General features: G+C 54.0%; 1 protein-coding gene across 40 annotated transcripts in view; it reads right to left on the bottom strand.

Moving 5' to 3' along the window:
* Positions 1-18,279, bottom strand: part of NRXN2 (neurexin 2) — a 346,059-nt gene that overhangs the window by 121,393 nt on the left and 206,387 nt on the right. Inside the window, exon 1 of one of the 40 annotated variants that reach the window (XM_028709997.2) lies at positions 409-1,505. The exons of 36 other annotated variants lie outside the window; for them this stretch is intronic. In XM_028709997.2, coding sequence (XP_028565830.1) covers positions 409-619 — 211 coding nt within the window. In that variant the 5' untranslated portion in view covers positions 620-1,505. Of the gene's footprint in view, positions 1-408; positions 1,506-18,279 lie in introns of those variants that run through there. 3 more of the 40 variants (XM_028709998.2, XM_028709995.2, XM_028709996.2) reach the window with 3 other exon arrangements.

Genomic DNA, 18,279 nt, shown 5'->3' with positions numbered 1-18,279 from the left:
TTCTGCTCCAATAATCCCCACGCCCTGTCCCAGCAGAAACGGGCCCCTTCGCGGCCCTTCAACCCACCCAGCCCACTTGGAGCTGGCCGCCAGATTGCTGGGGATCGGAGGCCCCCTGGGTCCCAATCCTCGGGCTTGAATCGCCTTTCCCCGACGGAATGAGAAGCAGAGCCCCGGTGAGAGGGCGAGGCGATTGGCCACCATCGCGGCGAGGGAGGGACGGAACAAGCCTTTGGCCACTGATCGCCCGCCCCGTCTGGAAAGCAAATGGGCCCAAGATCGCGCGCGCGGAAAGGGCCCCCGGGGGCGGCTCCCCGGGTGGCCACCGGCCGCCCCATCTCCCCCTGCCTCAACATGGCAGCACCTAGGCTGCGAGCGAACCTCCCCCCGCTTCCCCCGGGGACTTACCGTGCCCGCCGCGGGTGAGGAAGGGCGTGCGGTTGATGGCGATGGGCACGGTGCCGTGCTTGTTGTGGAAGTGGTGCACGTGGTGCGTGGTGCTCAGGCTGGAGGAGACGCGCGCCGCCCCCGCGGGCCCGGCCACGGCCGCCAGCACCAGCAGCAGCGCGGCGCCGGACGCCACCACGTCGGAGCCCCTCCGCGGCCCGGGGGGCGCCATCCGGCCCACCGCCGCCGCCGCCCCGACTAGGGCGCTCCGCTTAAATCCTCGGTGCGGCGGCGGCGGCAGCAGCGGGAGCGGCGTCCATGCCACCCCGCCGACGGTCCCCGCCCGCCCCGACGGCAGAGCGGGAGGCAGGGAGGGGTCGGGATCCGGGCGGGGGGCAAACAGCACAAGGAAATTCCGCGGGGCGTGTGGCGGTGGGGGGGGGATGAACCCCCCAAGTCGGCGAAGGGAAACTCCGCGCTCCCACAACGGGGGCGAGGGCGGCTCCAGGCAGCTCCGGCTGTCGGCGGCGAGCAATTCCAGCGGGGAGACGAAGAAGGCCGGGCTGGGCTCCCTCGACGGGGCGGGACGCCCCCTCCTCCCCTGCTCACGGCCGCCCCCCCGGCCCGGCAGCCATCAGGAGGTGCAGCGGCGGCATCCCGGCGGGGGCAGCGAAGGGCCGGGGGCCCCCCCGGGAGGAAAAGGAGGAGGAGGAGGAGGAGGCGCCGCTGGCGGGAAAAGAGGCACCATCCAGGGCGGGGGAGGGGGCGAGAGATTTACCGGGGGGAGGGAAAAGAAAGAGGGTGGGGGGAACAGGCAGGAGGGAAAGCGGGGCTACGGGTCGGGGGCGGGCATCGTGGCGCGGGGGGGTGGGAAAGCGAGGAAAAATGAACCCGGGAAGGGGGGGGGAGGCTAGGCAGGCGGCAGCGGCAAAACCCAGCAATCCGGGGCGGGAGGGCTGTAATCCTTGCGGGGGGGTCTCCGAGCGGCGCCTCAACCGAAGCGATGCGATCCGTCCCTTCCCTGGCTCCAAAAAACACCAAGCCCCCCAAGCCCCCGTTCCTCGGCTCCGCGGCGCGTCTCTGCTGCAGAGCGGAGGGAAGGCTGGGAGGGGGGAGGGAGGGGGAAGGAGGGAGGGAGGGGCGGAGGAAGCGCCCAATCGCCGGCCAGGGAGCCCCCGCCCCGAAAGGGAAACAAATGCGCGCGCGCGCCCCCTCCCTCCTCTCGGCGTGCATATTTCGGCACCGGCGCCCCCCCCCCCCAAAGATATAAAGGATGGTGGGGGGAGAGAGAGAAAGGAAAAGATCGTCGGCTAGCTACTCCCTCCCCCTGCAGGCAGGGGCGGCGGCGCCCCCCCCCCCGCCAAACCCGCACAAAAACAGCAACACGAGTTCTTCCCTCCACCGCTCCCCACCCTGTCGGCGGCCACCTTTGGAGGCGCCCGACCTCCTCGCCCCAGCGAGTCGAAGCGCTCCGGCAAAGGATAGCGCGCAGGGCGCGCAGCGAGGATGGATCGGAAGGTTCGCACCGGCAGTAGCGCTGTTAACCTCTTCCCTGCCGGTGGTCGGAAGAGGCGACCCTTCCGCGAATAATTTAGCCCAGATGGTCCTTTAAATGGTATAAGAGGGTGGAGGGGGACCCCCGAGTGGGGAGATGCTAAGCTGAACCACGCACGCGAGACCCCAGCCAATCCACCCCGCTACTTTGCAGCCCAGAGCTGTCCCCACACACTCTGTGCGGTGGGGGGGGGGGGGAGGCTACCCTGCTAGAGCCCCCACGCCCCGCCAGACCATCGCCCGCTTAGAAACTCGCGTGCCCGGCTGCCAAATGTGTCCGGGAATTGTCTCCGTTTCCAAGCCAGCCGGCGGGGAAGCTTGGGAGACCCGGAAGGGAGCGGGAGGCGGTATAATTGGTCCCAGGCGCAGAAGAACGAATGCCCCTCCTGACCAAAACCTGCGTGGAAGCTGGTGGCCTGGTGGAGAAGCCCTGCCTCCTTGGTCTCAGGCGTGAGGAGGAAGAAACCACTCTGCACATGCTCATGTAACTCTCGCGTTTGGGAAAGGGCACTCTGCCTATGATTCCAGCAGGGTTGCACCCTAAAGAAAGGGCTGGGCAGGGCAGTAATCCTTGCTAACCAGAGCAACTCTTGCATCCCTATGGGTGGCTTATTCTGTCTACACACTCCATACCTGGCTTTCACTACCTCTGACCCCTCAAGTGTGGTCACGTAAGGTGGCCTAGCAAGGTCCTTATTAACCTGGTTTTTGTTCCTGCCCAGCACTGGGGGGGGGGGGGGGATGCATGATAGTTGCCAAGACCCTGACAAACTTCAGCATCTTATTCTCACAGTAGTCGGACTCAGCCAAGTGCCCATTACTGGAAGCCAGCAAGCTGGATAGCTCAGTTGGCTAGAGCATGGTGCTGATAACGCCAAGGTTGCAGGTTTGATCCCTATAATGGACAGCTCCATATTCCTGCATTGCAGAGGGTTGGGCTGGATGATGCTCAGGGCCCCTTCCAACCCTTCTAAGTCAGCCTTCTAGGCAGGTCCTGAGCGCCCGAGCAGCACTGACTCTTCCTGGGATTCTGAGCAACAGGCATTGAGAGCCCAGGCTCCTTCCTTACAGACCCTCTCAGGTGCAAGATTAGCAAAAGGGGGTTTCTTGACAACTCCACCACCCTCTGAAGTTTGCCAGGTGGCAGCCTTTGCAAGGAAATCCTCCGGGCACCAGGTTGTGAAATTCCTTCATTGTGTAGTTTTTGTCGTGGACTGAAGATAAACCTCTTAACCCAGGCCCTTGAAATGGATATACCATACTTTTCCGTGTATAATACTAGGTTTTTTTTACTTTAAACTAAGGTTAAAATCTGGGGGTGTCTTATACACAGATAGTGCATATGCCAACTTTCTAAATTTGGGGTCCCTAAAAGTAGGGGGCATACATGGGAAAATACAGTATTTTGGTACTTACTCGACTTTACTGTTTTAAACTGCTGTACCCTGGTATGTGATCTGGTGGTAAAGGGTTGGTAAGCAATAAATGACTAACAACAATTGTTGCTAGCAGAGCCCTTGTGCTATATGGGGTTGGAATACACATCTCGGATGAGGCCAGGGAAGAATCCCAGCTCCCACCCACATAAACTGCTGTTCTTAACTTCAACCCTGCCTGCCTGGAAAATTGCCTCTCCCTGCTTCTGAACCTGTGGGGTCACTCTGTGATGAAGAAAAGACATTTTGCAAATGCCCAGAGGCAATTTTAAAGCACATTTCAGCCTCACACACAAACTGGGCTATGCCTTAGTTCATATCCAGCCCTGCCCACATTAGGGAGAAAGTTCCAGCAACTCCTGGCATGCAGAGAATAGAAAGTCAACAGAGAGGAGAGGAAATCTAGGGTTGGGATGAAAAAGATGGAGCAGGGAAAGAGCAGGGTCAGGGTCAGAAAAGGGAAGGAAGAAGTGTAATTTCTAGGACTGGGCCCCCTAGAACTTCTAATTGCTTCAACTGTTTCTGGTCAATGAACTTTTGGGAACTGGGGGAGGATAAATATGGGGAAATAAATTACAGTAAGAGGAGTAGGGACACAGGTGGCACTGTTGGTTAAACCACAGAGCCTAGGACTTGCCGATCAGAAGGTCAGCGGTTCGAATCCCTGCAATGGGGTGAGCTCCCGTTGCTCAGTCCCTGCTCCTGCCAACATAGCAGTTCGAAAGCACGTCAAAGTGCAAGTAGATAAATAGGTACCGCTCCGGCGGGAAGGTAAATGGCGTTTCCGTGCACTGCTCTGGTTCGCCAGAAGCAGCTTAGTCATGCTGGCCACATGACCCGGAAGCTGTACGCTGGCTCCCTCGGCCAATAAAGCAAGATGAGCACCGCAACCCCAGAGTCGGTCACAACTGGACCTAATGGTCAGGGGTCCCTTTACCTTTACTAATAGTACCACTATGGGAAGTAACAGAACCATTCTATTCTGCCTTGGTCAGAACCATACCTGGAATACTGTGTCCAGTTCTGGGTAAAACCATTTAAGAAAGATATTGACAAGTTGGAATGTGTACAGAGGAGGGCCAAGATGATCAAGGGTCTGGATAGCAAGCCTTATGAGGAACAGTTGAGGGAGCTCGGTATGTTTGGCCTGGGAAAAAGGAGACCGACAGGAGATATCAAGCATCTTCAAATATCTAAAGGACTGTCACATGGAAGGGGGAGCAAGTTTCCTTTCTCCTGCTCTGGAGGGTGGGGCTTGATCCAATGGCTTCAAGTTACAAGAAAGGAGATTCTGACTAAACATCAGGATGAACTTTCTGACAGTAGGAGCTCTTCAACAGTGGAACAGACTCCCTCGGGAGGTGGTGGACTCTCCTTCACTGGAAGTTTTTAAGCAGAGGTTGGATGTCCATCTGTCATGGATGCTTTAGTTAAGATTCTTGCATTGAAGGGGGTTGTACTAGGTGGCCCTTAGGGTCACTTCCAACTCTACAATTCTATTACTTCCTTTAGAGATGATTTGGGATTGGGGTCATGACTGGGGTAATCGAAAGAGAGATGAATGGATCTGGAGCAGAATCTCTTTGGAAATTAACAGGAAAGGGGGAGTAAACAAATAAAAGAGGAACTGATTTTGGAGTGATCCGGGGGTGTGTGTGTGTGTGTGTGCAAAGTAACTGAAAAATTCATCTGTGGATATTTGGATGGGGAATGAGTTGGTGTGCCTACTGTGACCTTTACATTCTACATTTGTATCTATATATAAATTAGCATAAGCAAATTTTAGCCTGTGGGCCCAATGCATTGAATCCTTTGACTATCTAACAAGGCCTCTGTAGGGAAGGTCTGTCATATAGCACCACCACCATTCTATTCTGGCACTGATTTGATTTTTGCACCAGAAATGATGTACCTGAAGCCACTTTGAGCCACCACTAAACAGCAAAACCATTGCACCTCTGAGCTCAGGAGGGGCAATGTTTGTTTTGCTGTTATGTCTCTCATGCACACCTGCCAGGCCTTGCATGCATACAGAGGATTCACCCCACAACCCGTGGCTGGCACAACTGGGTGTGGGGAGGCTGGAAGTTGCAATTGGCAGGCTATATCTACCGAGACACCTCTGCCCCACCTCAAAGGGCCACCCTCTGAGGACAGTGATGCAGTAGGACTGAATCTGAAAAATTACTGGTGTGCTCTTGCCTCTGTTTGCTTCTGTAGGCAGGGGGAGAGAGGCTTGGGAAAGCCTCCTGGAGCAGCAGTCACAGCTTGGTGGATCTGCTCGGGTCCTGGGAGCAAAGCCATTGCTGTGACTGGCCACTGTACCAACCCAAACACATCTGCACAAAAGAGGCTCTTTTGCTTGCTCTTCTGCTAAGGACCTGAAGTTCAAATGGAGTGGGCCTTGGGTTTCCCAGGGAGTGGCAGGTAGGGGCAGCCGTTTCCCTTGCTCACAGCCACCTGTGGAGCCTTCCCAGGAGTAACCTTGGTCTCTTTTCACAGCCTAGCCTGGGGATTTCTGCCCCCTCTCCATTCAGCAAAATCGAGAAGTGGAGGGCGGCTGGAGAAAGGGATGCCTGGCAGTTCTGGGATGGACATTCTCCCTAATGGATCTGCCTCTGAGCTCACTTTCCCTTGGGGCTGTAAATCTCCCTCCATGAGCTCATACAGTATGATGTCATTGGCACAAGTGTGCAGGGAAGGGAGCCAAAGGGAGAGAGGGTCTCCGTATGAGGGTCGTGGCCATAAAGCACCATTTCCCATCCTGACCTACACGCCAGGATGCTGAGCAAGTCCTGTATGTCTCTGAGCGCATGCAAAACCTCTCATCGCTGCTAGCCAGAGCTTGCTCTCCAGAACTTAGGGATCAGAGGTCAAGCTTTTCAGACCTGGCAGCAAAAGCCTTTCAGCTTAAGCACCTCCTTCATTTCTTCCTTCGGAGAACTAAGAGCCCAAGTCAGGATCCCTTGGTTCTTGGCAGTTTGGGGAGTGAATCAGGATTTGGAAGGGGGAAGGCGGGGGCGGGGGCTCTTTCCTATCGCTCCCTGATGCCTTCCTCTCTCCCAAGCACACACTCACCCTCCCAGTACCATGCAATGTTTGGAAGATGCGGCACCAAAGCCTGGATTGCAACCTGTTTGTGAGCTATAAATACAAGCGGGTGGGAGACGGATGGAATGACAGACTGGGTGGGTGTCTGTGTGGGGGCGAGGAAGGAGCTAAAGTGGAAACCAGCTAAAAGGAGAAAACCACCTCCTAGCAGCAGCCAAAGCTCAGGCGGCAATGGGAGAGAGGACTAATTTTGGCACAGGCCTCTTTTCTGCCAAAGATCTCTGGGCAGGTGTGTGTGGCGGGGGGGGGGGCTAACACATCACCTTTTGTGAGCCCTGGCCCGTGGGTGGATCTCCTGGGGAGGGTGTGTGTGCCATAGTTCTGAGCATAGGTATTGCAGTCAGGTTTCAGGTTCAATCCCTGGTACCTCCACCAATATATATTTTTAAAAACCCCAAACAGATGATAGAAAAGACCTTTCTCTGCCTGAGACCCTGCCTGGAGAGCAGATGTCAGCCAAAGCAGGCAATGCTGGTCTAGACTGCAGCACAAAACCATTTTTTAATTCCTGCCACATTTTGTTGGGGACCACAGGCCAGTGGTGGGCAGTTTGTCCCCTTTTCTTTCCCCACTCCCTTCTTTCCCTCCTTAGCACTCATACAAACTACCCCCCTGAGCCATTGGATGTCTCTCCTCCTGCACAGATGAACAAAGAGTTTGAGCTAGTTTGAAGCAGCTTCTTATATTCCAGGTTACTGATCAGTGTGGAAAGGTTGTGCTCCTGGGCACGTGGAGGAGGACCCATATGAGCTGACTTCCAACCCCTTAATGCAAATCCCTGAGTGCTTCTTGCCCATCTCTCCTTCATTTGAACAGTTTAGGTTGCTTTCCTCCCTTTTCCACCTCCCTCCCCCAAATCTCTCTTTGTGTATGTGTGGGTAGGGATGGATCTCTACTAGTTTAGGAATATGTTACAACTGCCCTTGATGAGGCTTCCTGAACAAGTCACTAACTGTCTCCTGGCTTCAGTTCTACTGTCTGCAAAACTGGGTAGGAACACCTTTTCTCTCTTGGTGTGGTTGCAAAACCTTCAAAATACTCTGCACATGTGAAAGGTTAAGGCCCCTGTCCTCAAACTACACTTAAAGAGGTATAATACCACTTTAAACAGTCATGGCTTCCCTTAAAGGTTCCTAGGAAATGTAGATTGTTACGGGTGCTGAGAATTGCTAGGAGACCCCTGCTCCCCTTCCAGAGTGGTTTACAAATGCATTCCTCTTCTCAAGGAATTCTGGGAATTGTAGCCCTGTGAGGGGAATAGGGGTCTCCTAGCAATTTGTTCTGCCTCCATGGACCATGGAGGATACACTCTGCCCCTGTGGTCAGAGGCAGCAATGCTTCTGAATGCCAGTTGCTGGAAACTGCAGGGAGGGAGAATGTGCTTGTGCCCAGGTCCTGTTTGTAGGTTTCCCATAGTGGGCATCTGGTCGGACACTGCAAGAACAGGATGATGGGCTAGATGGGCCCCTTTGGCCTGGACCAGCCTCCGGTCACTTCTTCTAATATTCTTCTATTCTAATAGCCCTGTGTGAATGCAGGAGCTGCTGTTTGTAGGAGCACAAAAACACAGGTGTGAGAGTTAAAAGGTAAAAGGTAAAGGGACCCCTGACCATTAGGTCCAGTCGTGGACGACTCTGGGGTTGCGGCGCTCATCTCGCTTTATTGGCCGAGGGAGCCGGCGTACAGCTTCCGAGTCATGTGGCCAACATGACTAAGCCGCTTCTGGCGAACCAGAGCAGCACACTGAAACGCAGTTTACTTTACTGCTGGAGCGGCACCTATTTATCTACTTGCACTTTGACGTGCTTTTGAACTGCTAGGTTGGCAGGAGCAGGGACCGAGCAACGGGAGCTCACCCCGTTACGGGGATTCGAACCTCCGATCTTCTGATTGGCAAGCCCTAGGCCCTGTGGTTTAACCCACAGTGCCACCCGCGTCCCTATGGAGTGTGAGTTACTCCCTGACAAAGTAGCTCCTCCTCCCTGCATTGCCTGCCTGTGACTGGGTTTGTTTTTACCCATAGCTGCTCAAAGAGCTCAGAGGCAGGTCACTTTCAGGCTTGGGCAGGGTGTCTTCTTTGTTTTTTAATAGAACCCCCAGATCCACCAAAAGTAGCCAGGTGTGAAATAATGTCTTGGGAATGTGAATACTTAAAATTCCACATGGATCGGCTGGGCACAGCTCAACTGAGCATTTCTTCTCAGCACCACAACTGAGTTCACAATGCTTCAACACAAAAACCCATTCCTAATCACTACCGCCCAGTTTTGCTTCAGCAGCCTGATTTTTGTGGGGTGTTTTTGTTGAACAATTGAGAGTCAGAATCTGCCTTATGCAGAGTCTTAGAACAATGTTCCATCTAGCTCAATATTGACTACACTGATGGGCAGCAGCTCTCCAGGGTTTCAGATAGGGGATATTCCCAGTCCTACCTGGAGATTCCAGTGCAGACTAAACCTGGGTGCTTCACCCATAAGCTATGGCTCTTCTACTCCACCCCCTCCATGCAAAAAAGAAAAAGAAAAGATAATTCAGACATCTGCCTTCTCCCATAGTTGATCTAGATCTCTCTGAAATGTGTTTAGCAGTATATGAGGACAAGGTGGAAGAAGTTGCGGCGGGCGTTGAAAAAGGTGATGGGAAGTGTTTGGGCAGAGTTCTTTGGGGGAAATGGCTGAGCTGGGAGAAGAGGCTACATCTCAAAACCTCTGCTGTGCTGTTGTGGAAGAGGATGAGGAAGGCAACTACAACAGAAGGGGGTGAAAGGGTTTTGGGTTTTTTTTAATGCTGAGCTGAAATTAGAAGAACAGAGTTGTCAACTAGCAGGGGGGCGGGGGGTTGAAACGACCAAAACATTCAGCCTCTCCCGTTCCTTGAACAGTTGAACAGCAGAGATCAGCAAGCAAAGCTTCTCACCATATGGAGATCAGCAAGCGATTAGCCACTAACATCTGATGCGTGGCACGGCTGTGGTGGCTTCTAACAGTTAACAACCCCGGCTGAGAACCCACCTGCCCCCAACCCCATCCAGCCTCTCCACAGACCCACTAACTGGGGCACTCAGGCCTCCTGCCCCCACCCCACCAGCCTGACCCACAGCTAGAGCCCTTCTGCAGAGATGGAGAAGGTTTAGATGCCAGGGGCTGCCCTTTGGATAAAACAGACAAAGACGTCCAGCCCCTTATTGTGATTCAACACTCACAGGCTCAGTTTGAACTACAGAAGGACTTGGCCCTGGATCAAGAATAAATAATATAAGAGGCATTCTGAGCATGTGAAGTGTGCCTCTACACAGACAACCCTCCCCACAGCACTGAGGAATGGGTAGAGGGCAGGCCATCCAAGCAGGTCTAAAACAACCTATGGCCTAGTGCAATTAACAAGGTGAGGGTGGGGAACCTCCAACTTGCACCCCAGCCTCATGTCTGGAAAGGGCAAAGCCGGCCCACAGCAGAATCCAAGGAGCCCTTTCAGAAGAGACTCTCTCTCGCCATCTCACTTTTGCTGTGATTCCAGAAGGCAGTGGGCTCTGCCTGAGACAGCAGGGGGGGAGCTCTGGAACAGGGGTGGTGGGAATGGAAAGGGCAGGCGCCACCCTGGCAATGGAACCAGGGCCAGGAGGTGGGTGTCAGATGTCAGCCCCCCACCCACTCCCCACTGCACTGTTCTGCCACTAAGAGATGGAAGAGGCGCCTTGGCTAGCAGGCAGGGCATCTGGGTTGCCTCCCTATCAGTGCTGTGGTCAAGATATGAAGCACTGACAGTGCTCTGGGACATGTGCAGAGTTCTTTCCCCTCACCACCGAAATATAACTACAGGCGGAAGAGGAGGGGCTTTACTTTGTTCATGTTTAGAACCTAAGTTTTTGGTTTTTTAGTGTCAAGACTTAACATCCAGCGCACGCAAATTATCGACAGATGCCAGAGTTTTCTTGAGCATATGCAGAGTGCCTTTCCTTTGCTGCCACTAAGGTGCGGAACTGCCTCTCAAATCTGGGTTATCTTCTCTCCAGGTCATGGGGCATGACTTGTGCCCTAGAAACTTCATTCCATAGTTTAAGCCCTGCCCGCCCCCCAGCTTTGAGAGGGGAGTGGGGGCCAACATACCCAGGAGGGCAGGAGGTGCGATGATGCCAGGAGTGCCCTTCTCTGGCTATGGCAAAGCTGCCTTCCTCCGACTCCTTTGCCACTCAAACAAATCTTTCCAGTTTATTAGGCTCGTGAAAGCTTTCTATGGACGTGGCTGCATCCGTTTATGGGGGGGGGGGCGAAGAAGCAGCTACATGAAGTGACATTTCATTAGAATACAAACCAGGGCGAGGAGCCCTCAAGCCAGTGCCCCCCCTCCCAGACACCCATATCAGCCAAGAAAACCCAGTGCTTAATGAAATTCTAATATCCCCTAATGGGTTCCTAATCTCCAACCCCAGTGCCCCCCCCTTCCGTGTCCCATCCCTGCGCCTGACATTTCTCTGGCCTGGCGTGGGAAGATAATAGAGAGATGGAGCTGGCAGGCGGATGGCAGCGGTGATGGGGCGTGTGTGCGTATGTGAGCATCCAAGTGTGGGCACCACGCTGCTCTTGCCCAGAGTCTGGGGCTGGCTGCGGGGCCGTGCCAAGACTGGGGTTGCCCAGCTGCCAGAATTCTGTCTCCAGGGAAACCTGCACGGAGGCTGGTTCTCGCCATGTCACTCCGCACATGGGCAGGTGCTCTTTTTCCCCCCTTCCCTGCCCCAACCGCATTGTGCAAATCGGCCATTGGCCCGTGTGCCACTCGGGCAGACAAGCATCATGGGTTGGCCCCCAATGAGGACTAGTCAGTTAGTTTTGGGGACTCGCTCGCTCACGCAGGATTGAAAGCGGGGAGAACGATACTGCTGCTGCTGCTGCCACCACCCTAGGGGGTCCCTTCCTACCATGTCTTTGGCCTTGGATGCACCAAGATTGCAAACCGTGTCCAGGTGCCATGTGTGCACCCTACTGCTGCCGCCTCCAAAGGCAGCACCCGCAAATTTGTCAGCAGGGACCTGCAAAGCAACTTTCACGCCAGCACCTCCGCAGGGAGACTCACTCCACCAGCCACACTCCTGTGCCACACAGAAGGAGGGTGAGAGCAACACCTCACCCACAGACTGTGCAGAGTGCCAGGCAGAGCTGAGAGCAGGCCGCTGTCAAGGGAGGAGGGACACCCAAAGGGTCCAGTGGAGATGGGGGGAGGGACACACAAGGGGATACAGAAGGAGTCATAACTACTGGGATCTGTCATTGTCTGAAGGAGCTGGTAGGGGGTAAATCTGCTCTCTCCCCCCCCATGCCACAAAATCTGCAAAGCCCCCTCCCCTCTTCCTTTCTCCCTGCATGTGGCCAGCATATAAAGCCAGCAGCCAAAACCATTCAGTGGGTACCAGCTGCTTCCTGCCAGATGTTATCACAGCCCCCTCCGGTGCCCATCTTGAGCCCTGCGTTCTGCTGGGGCAAGAGGAGGCAGGGGGCGGACACACACACCCGCCGTGTGGCTCCATGAATTGAGTACTGAGCTTGGACCTGGGGCTTGCTGTGTTACCTTCGAACCTCAGTTCCCCGCCTGTAAAACAGGAGCAGTGGCTGCGTCATCCAGAAGGTGAGCACAGTGAAAATGTAAAGAAGACACACGAGTCACTTTTTTCTGCAAGTGTACATACAAATTGCTATCTGTCCAAACTAACTGAGAACTAGAATCAAAGCTCTTTCACCCACGGAACTTGTTGCAGGAGGGAAAATGTAGGCCAGAGGCTTTGACATCCAGAGGGGGCTCCTTCACACTTCCGTTTGCCCCACTGCTTTCCCCCAGAAAAACCCGCGGTTTAATGCTGAATCATAACAAATGACAATCGGGTTTTCTGCAGATTGCCATTTGGTCCAATTCAGTCCTAAAAAAGTGGGTTTTGCTGGGGGAAAGCAGTGGGGTGAATGGAAGTGTGGACGAGCCCCCTCCTTAGACTCTCCCGGATGTCAAGGCTTGTGGCCTACATTTTCCCTTTTGGAACCAGTTCTGCGGGTGAAAGAACATCAGGGCAAAGGCAAAACGGCTCTGACAATTGCCTAGAAAGTACAGGATAAGCGGCAAACATAAACACCAGGAAGATCCAACAGTGAGGAAATATTGGTTAAAACAGTGGCAATAAAACAGCCGTAAACACTATCTTACACTGCAACTGTGTGCCTCAGACTAAAGCCTTCTGGGATTTTTTATATTTTGTTATTTTGCCTCAAAGAGGGCATCACAGAGCAGGAGAAGATCCAAAAACTAGGCCAACTCAGTGGGACCGTCACAGTAGGTGTTTGGGGCAGGAGGTGCCCAAGGCTCCCTCAAGAGAACAAGCAGAAGGGGGCCCCAGAGGCAGCAAGGCTGGCTTGGCACATTTTGAAATAAATGAATCAATAAAGTAATCATCGCTTAAAAAACCCCTTCCCACGTAAGATCACTAAGTCCAGAGTCCAAAATGACCTAAGAGCACCACCCCTAAGGTAACTGAGCACAACTGAATGGGAGAGGAATGACGCAAGAGGTTTTCTGGAGTATGGACAGCATATTTTCTTTTTCTCCAAACACGAAAACTTGGGGTTAATTGGCTAAGCAGGTTAGGGGAGAAATAAATAAGTATTTCATGTGGCACGTGACTTGACTTGGGGACCTGAAGCGGGTTTGGACTACTAACTCAAATGGTTAAAAAAAAGTCCATTGGGGAAGTTCTCAGAGAATGGCTCCCCAAGAAGGAGAAGGGATGTCCCTTGCTGGCACAGCAACTGCTTGGTTTGCAGAAGCCCTCATCCCACCCACAATCCCCGGCAGCATCTCCTAGAAGTGCTGGAGAAGGTTTCCTGTCTGAAACCCTGGAGAGCCAGGCCCAAGGATTGAGCCGGCTTGCTTGTAACGTAAACCACAAGCAAGATGGGTCCCATTTGGCTACCGCCTGTCAGTAAGAGAGTGCTGGGGTAGATGGATCTGTGGCTTGACCCAACACAGGGACTCTTATGCTCTGTTGAAATGTTTGCTGCGTGACCTCCGCAGACTCCCACCCACCACGTGCCCCCAGCAGAAAGACTAGATGGCGCCTGCAGTAGGTGTTGATCCATTGGGGCGGATGGGGTACTGTCCCACTAACCTCTGCCTGCCTGGTAGAGCATGAGATTCTTAATCTCAGGGTTGTGGGTTTGAGCCCCACATTGGACAAAAAAGATTCCTGCATTGCAGGAGGTTGGACATGGTCTCTTCCAACTCTACAATTCTACGAGCCACTTCAGGGGGGTGGCACTGCCTTCCTCCTCCATGCCGCCTTTGTAGAGTTCAAATTGGGGCAGCTAGAAGGAGTTGGCTCTGGCCCCACCACCTGTTTGGGCTCCCTGCCTTTTCCCACATAAGCATCTGTCACCACTGGGTGCTGGGTTCCAGGAATGTCACCCTTCTTTTGCCATGGCACCCACACCCACAAGACCTTTGTGTTTCCGCTCACGCGATCAAACTGGGGGCAGCGTCCTCATCCCGGCTGCTCAGCCTTCAAGGCGGCTTATTTTGAGAATGTGTCCTTGCTGATGACTGGGTGGTCCTTGTCTGGCTTGTGCAGTGAGGGTGAAGGGGAGGGCAGAGCTGGACTTCCCCTTGTACCCGCATCGCCGACGCAACACACACAGGAATGCAAGGAAGGTGAGCGTAATTAAGGGTGACACCTTTACTATTTCGCTTTGTTTTCCATCTCCCAGCTCCCGTACACAATTTCATTATGCCAACGTGATTTTAATTTTATGTCAGATTTTAATATTGCCTGCAAAATGTTTTTCCTCTTACCCCCCCCCCCCAATTCTCTCTGCTTCCTTGCTTGCTTTCAGACCCCACCCCCTGCCCGCTTTTCTGCTGGAATCTGCCAGGCCAGGCAAAGGCCTTAATAACAGCCTCAAGACACTTTAATTTGCAGCTTTTAAAAGCCATGTCATCTCTCCTTTAATTTTAGCACCAGGGGTTGCAAATCAACTACTCTGTCCTGCCTGATTCCCACCCACAGTCTCAGCCCCCTCCCCCCACCCACATAAGCAGAGGCGCGCGCGCGCGCACACACACACACACACACACACACACACACTCCCCCAACCCCAGGCCCCTTTGCAAAACGAGCTCCATGTGCCCCAAATCTAGAGAACCTTCCATCTTGCAAGCCACACCTTTTTCAATCTGAGGGCCACACTCTCTCATAGGAAACCTTCTGGGGGGCACATGGTAAAGTGGAACCAGAAGCAAAAATGGGTGGAGCAAGGGACTCTTTGCTTTGTCCATTCCAGCCACGCAAAAATCAAGTTTCTTCACACACACACCCTCTCTGTCCTTCCTCCACCCAGGGAAGCAAGCTGCATTATCACAGTTCAAGGACACCAGGCAGGCAGGCAGGCAAAAGCACTGGAGGATGGGGCAGAGCAGGGTGTCCGGCTTGGAGGAGTCCTGAGAGCCAGACTGAGAGGGCTTCAGCGCCTCAATGTAGTTGCTGGACATCAACAGGTTCCCCACCCTTGAATTATATTCCCACCCCATAAAATTAAAACTCAGTCGTGCAATCTGGTAACACTGAGGCTCAACCCTGGAACCTGACAAAGGAGAGTTCCTCTGAGCATGTACAGAGTGCCTGTATGAGATAAAAGGGTTCATCTATGGGGCTCCCTCCCTTTAGAAACAAACCACAAACACATTGTTCGTGCTGGTTGCGTTGGCACCCACCTCTCCCTGAATCAGAGAAAAGCCTGGTTCATTAAGTGGGCTGTGATTGCTATGCAGAGAGCCTTCCAACCTGCCTTGATTATTCAGGCTGAAGGGGTGTCAGAAGGTTTCCCCTGAAGTGAGTCACACCCAGCGCTGCACGGGGGCGGGGCGGGGAAGGTGAGCCTAGTGGGCTGAGAGGCACGTTCTGGAAGGGGGGGGAGCACCCCAAAGAACCCTGATGTTGCTTGCCTTTGATCCTGCCTTTGGCCCAGCCCTGCTAGGCTGGCTGCTACACACACACACACACACACACACACACACACTTGTCATTCCTCCAGACTGACAAGGACACTGGAGGTCTCCAGTGCAATGTTTCTGTTCAAAAGGGAACGGGTTTCTGCAAAAGCCACCCTTTGCTTTTCACACAAGAGCACCATAGATTCATGAGAAAGGAGCCAGAGAAAAGAGCCCCATTTTCAAATGCCAAGGGCAGGCTGGAAAGGTTGACGGTAAACAAAGAGAAGGGGATGTGCAGTGCATGTTTAGGTAGAAAGGGTGGGGGGCTCAGAGTGTACATGCACGTGTGTGTGTGTGTGTGTGTGTGTGTGTGTGTGTGTGTGCGCACACACACACACACACACACACACACACACACACCAGGCCTCTTTGGAAAGGAAGGAGGCCATTATGCACCCTAGAGATGGGAGCCGCCCTGCTCACAGCAGTCTCTACCCACTCGGACGCCCTGCAGGGACCTGCTCCTGCTCCGGCCCCAGCTAATGGCTCTGAAGCACAAGGCAGGCGCATCACCGATGCTGAAGTTGTGCGCTTCGGGTGCCCCCTTTTACTGAGGGGCCAGAACCCTGCCTGGCCTCTCTAATCAGAAGACCATTAACAATCTGACTAATGGGAAGAAGAAGCCACCCCCCCATGTCCTAATTGGCCTGGACACACAACCTCACAAGACCAAACACGCACACACACGTTCTTCCACTTCCCATCAACCTTTTTAATCAGGGCTTTGGAGAACACATTCTCTCATACGCCTCAGCCAAGTGTTGAATCCTCCTCCTCCTCCAAATTGGATAGCTCAGTTGGTTAGAGCGTGGTGCTGATAACTCTGCAGGTTCGACCCCCACATGGGACCGCTGCATACTCCTGTGTTGCAGGGATTTGGGCTAGATGATCCTCAGGGTCCCTTCCAACTCTACAATTCTATCATTCTATGACTGGGAGTGGGCTGAGAGTGAGAAAGGAAGTCACATTTGCACTAAGGTAGCCATTTGCACATCATCCCCAAAGAAGGGAGATGCAGCAGCAGCAGCAGCAGCAGCAGAAATATTTAGCTTGCACCAGAGAGGTGCGGGAGGAGAGGCTTTGGTGCCCCCTGTCTGCTCAGTCTGCTGCTACCCTGGTGCTCACAGGCAATTTCAAGCCCCCCCCCCCCCGGGTTGTCTTTCAACCAGACTTGGACTGGACCGTCCTTCAAACAGAGGGCTGCCCTCTGTAAAGCAGGGCGCTTGGCCACCCTGGCAAGTGGGGAAGCTCATCCTGAAATCGCCAACCACAAAGGGTGCTGGGAGGCCTTTGGCCAGTCATTCTCACATACACTTTCTCTCTGCATCTTACCTACCTCGCAGGACCATGGAGAGGATGAAATGGCTCGAGTCCCTACTAAGCCACTCCTTGTCTTTCTGCCTACCCTACCTCACAGGGTCGTTGTGAATATGTAATAGGGAAAAAGAGAGCCCTGTATGCTGCCTTGAGCTGCTAGGAGGAAAAGTGGACTAGAGATGTAATACGTGGCAATAGAACAAAACTAATACCATGCGGGTGGCGCTGTGGGTAAAAGCCTCAGCGCTTAGGGCTTGCCGATCGAAAGGTCGGTGGTTCGAATCCCCGCGGCGGGGTGCGCTCCCGTTGCTCAGTCCCAGCGCCTGCCAACCTAGCAGTTCGAAAGCACCCCCGGGTGCAAGTAGATAAATAGGGACCGCTTACTAGCGGGAAGGTAAACGGCGTTTCCGTGTGCGGCTCTGGCTCGCCAGATGCAGCTTCGTCACGCTGGCCACGTGACCCGGAAGTGTCTCCGGACAGCGCTGGCCCCCGGCCTCTTGAGTGAGATGGGCGCACAACCCTAGAGTCTGTCAAGACTGGCCCGTATGGGCAGGGGTACCTTTACCTTTAATACCATGCACTTTAATATTTACCACAAGGGTGGTCAACTCCCAGCCTGGGAGGCTGATGGTCTGGTCCTCCAAGCCAATTTTTCTCCTCACATGCCCCCCCCCCCAAACCAAAAACCTAGAGCAACACTGAGAGCATAGGGGGTCGATAGAGAGCTCAAAGCCACCTTCCCCAAACCCAGAGTCCTGGGGGGGGGGGAATGCAAATTGTGCTGCCTTCCCCCAAGGCCATCACGTCAATCATTTGATGATGAGGGTGGGCATGCCTGTCTGAGAGAGTGTAGGGAAACCACAGCCGCTGCTGCCCCCTGAGGATTGGCCAAAGCTGGGTGCTGCGCTCAGGTCAAGTAACAAGAGCCACCCCCAACTGACAGCCATGTTCCTATTTAGAACAAACTTGCCCAACTTTGCTTGGACAGAATCCAGCTTTTTAGCTGGGCTTTGAGAGATGGCCAGGCACAAGGGGCTGGGGAAGCAGTTCAGGGACTGGAGGAGACGGGGATGTTCTTTGAAGCAAATGAGGCATCTAGACTGGAGGGACTCAGAGAGTTTCCCCACCCCCACCCCCAAACTCAGAGAGGCTGGCCAGGACCAGCTGCAGCCATTGGCATGTTTGGGGGGAGGGGGAATGCATTCTGCACATGGCCAGAGACCCTTGTCCTGTTCTAGGCCAGAAAACAGGTTGCAGATACTGGGCACCGCTGCCTCCAGTTAAATCCTCCTTTTCACATTCTGAAGCCTAGTGGGAGAAGCCCAGGGTGGAGACATGAGCCACCTCTGGGGTGCCGTTGGAGAAGGGAAGGACGCTGGGACGATGATGACTGATTCACAGTCAGCCAAGAAAGGAGGAGGAGGAGAGGCTTCTGCTGCAAGCAGGCGGTCTG

This window comes from Podarcis muralis, chromosome 16 (genome assembly GCF_964188315.1).
Source record: "Podarcis muralis chromosome 16, rPodMur119.hap1.1, whole genome shotgun sequence".
NCBI lineage: Eukaryota > Metazoa > Chordata > Lepidosauria > Squamata > Lacertidae > Podarcis > Podarcis muralis.
This window is presented reverse-complemented; position numbering and strand designations above follow the sequence as displayed.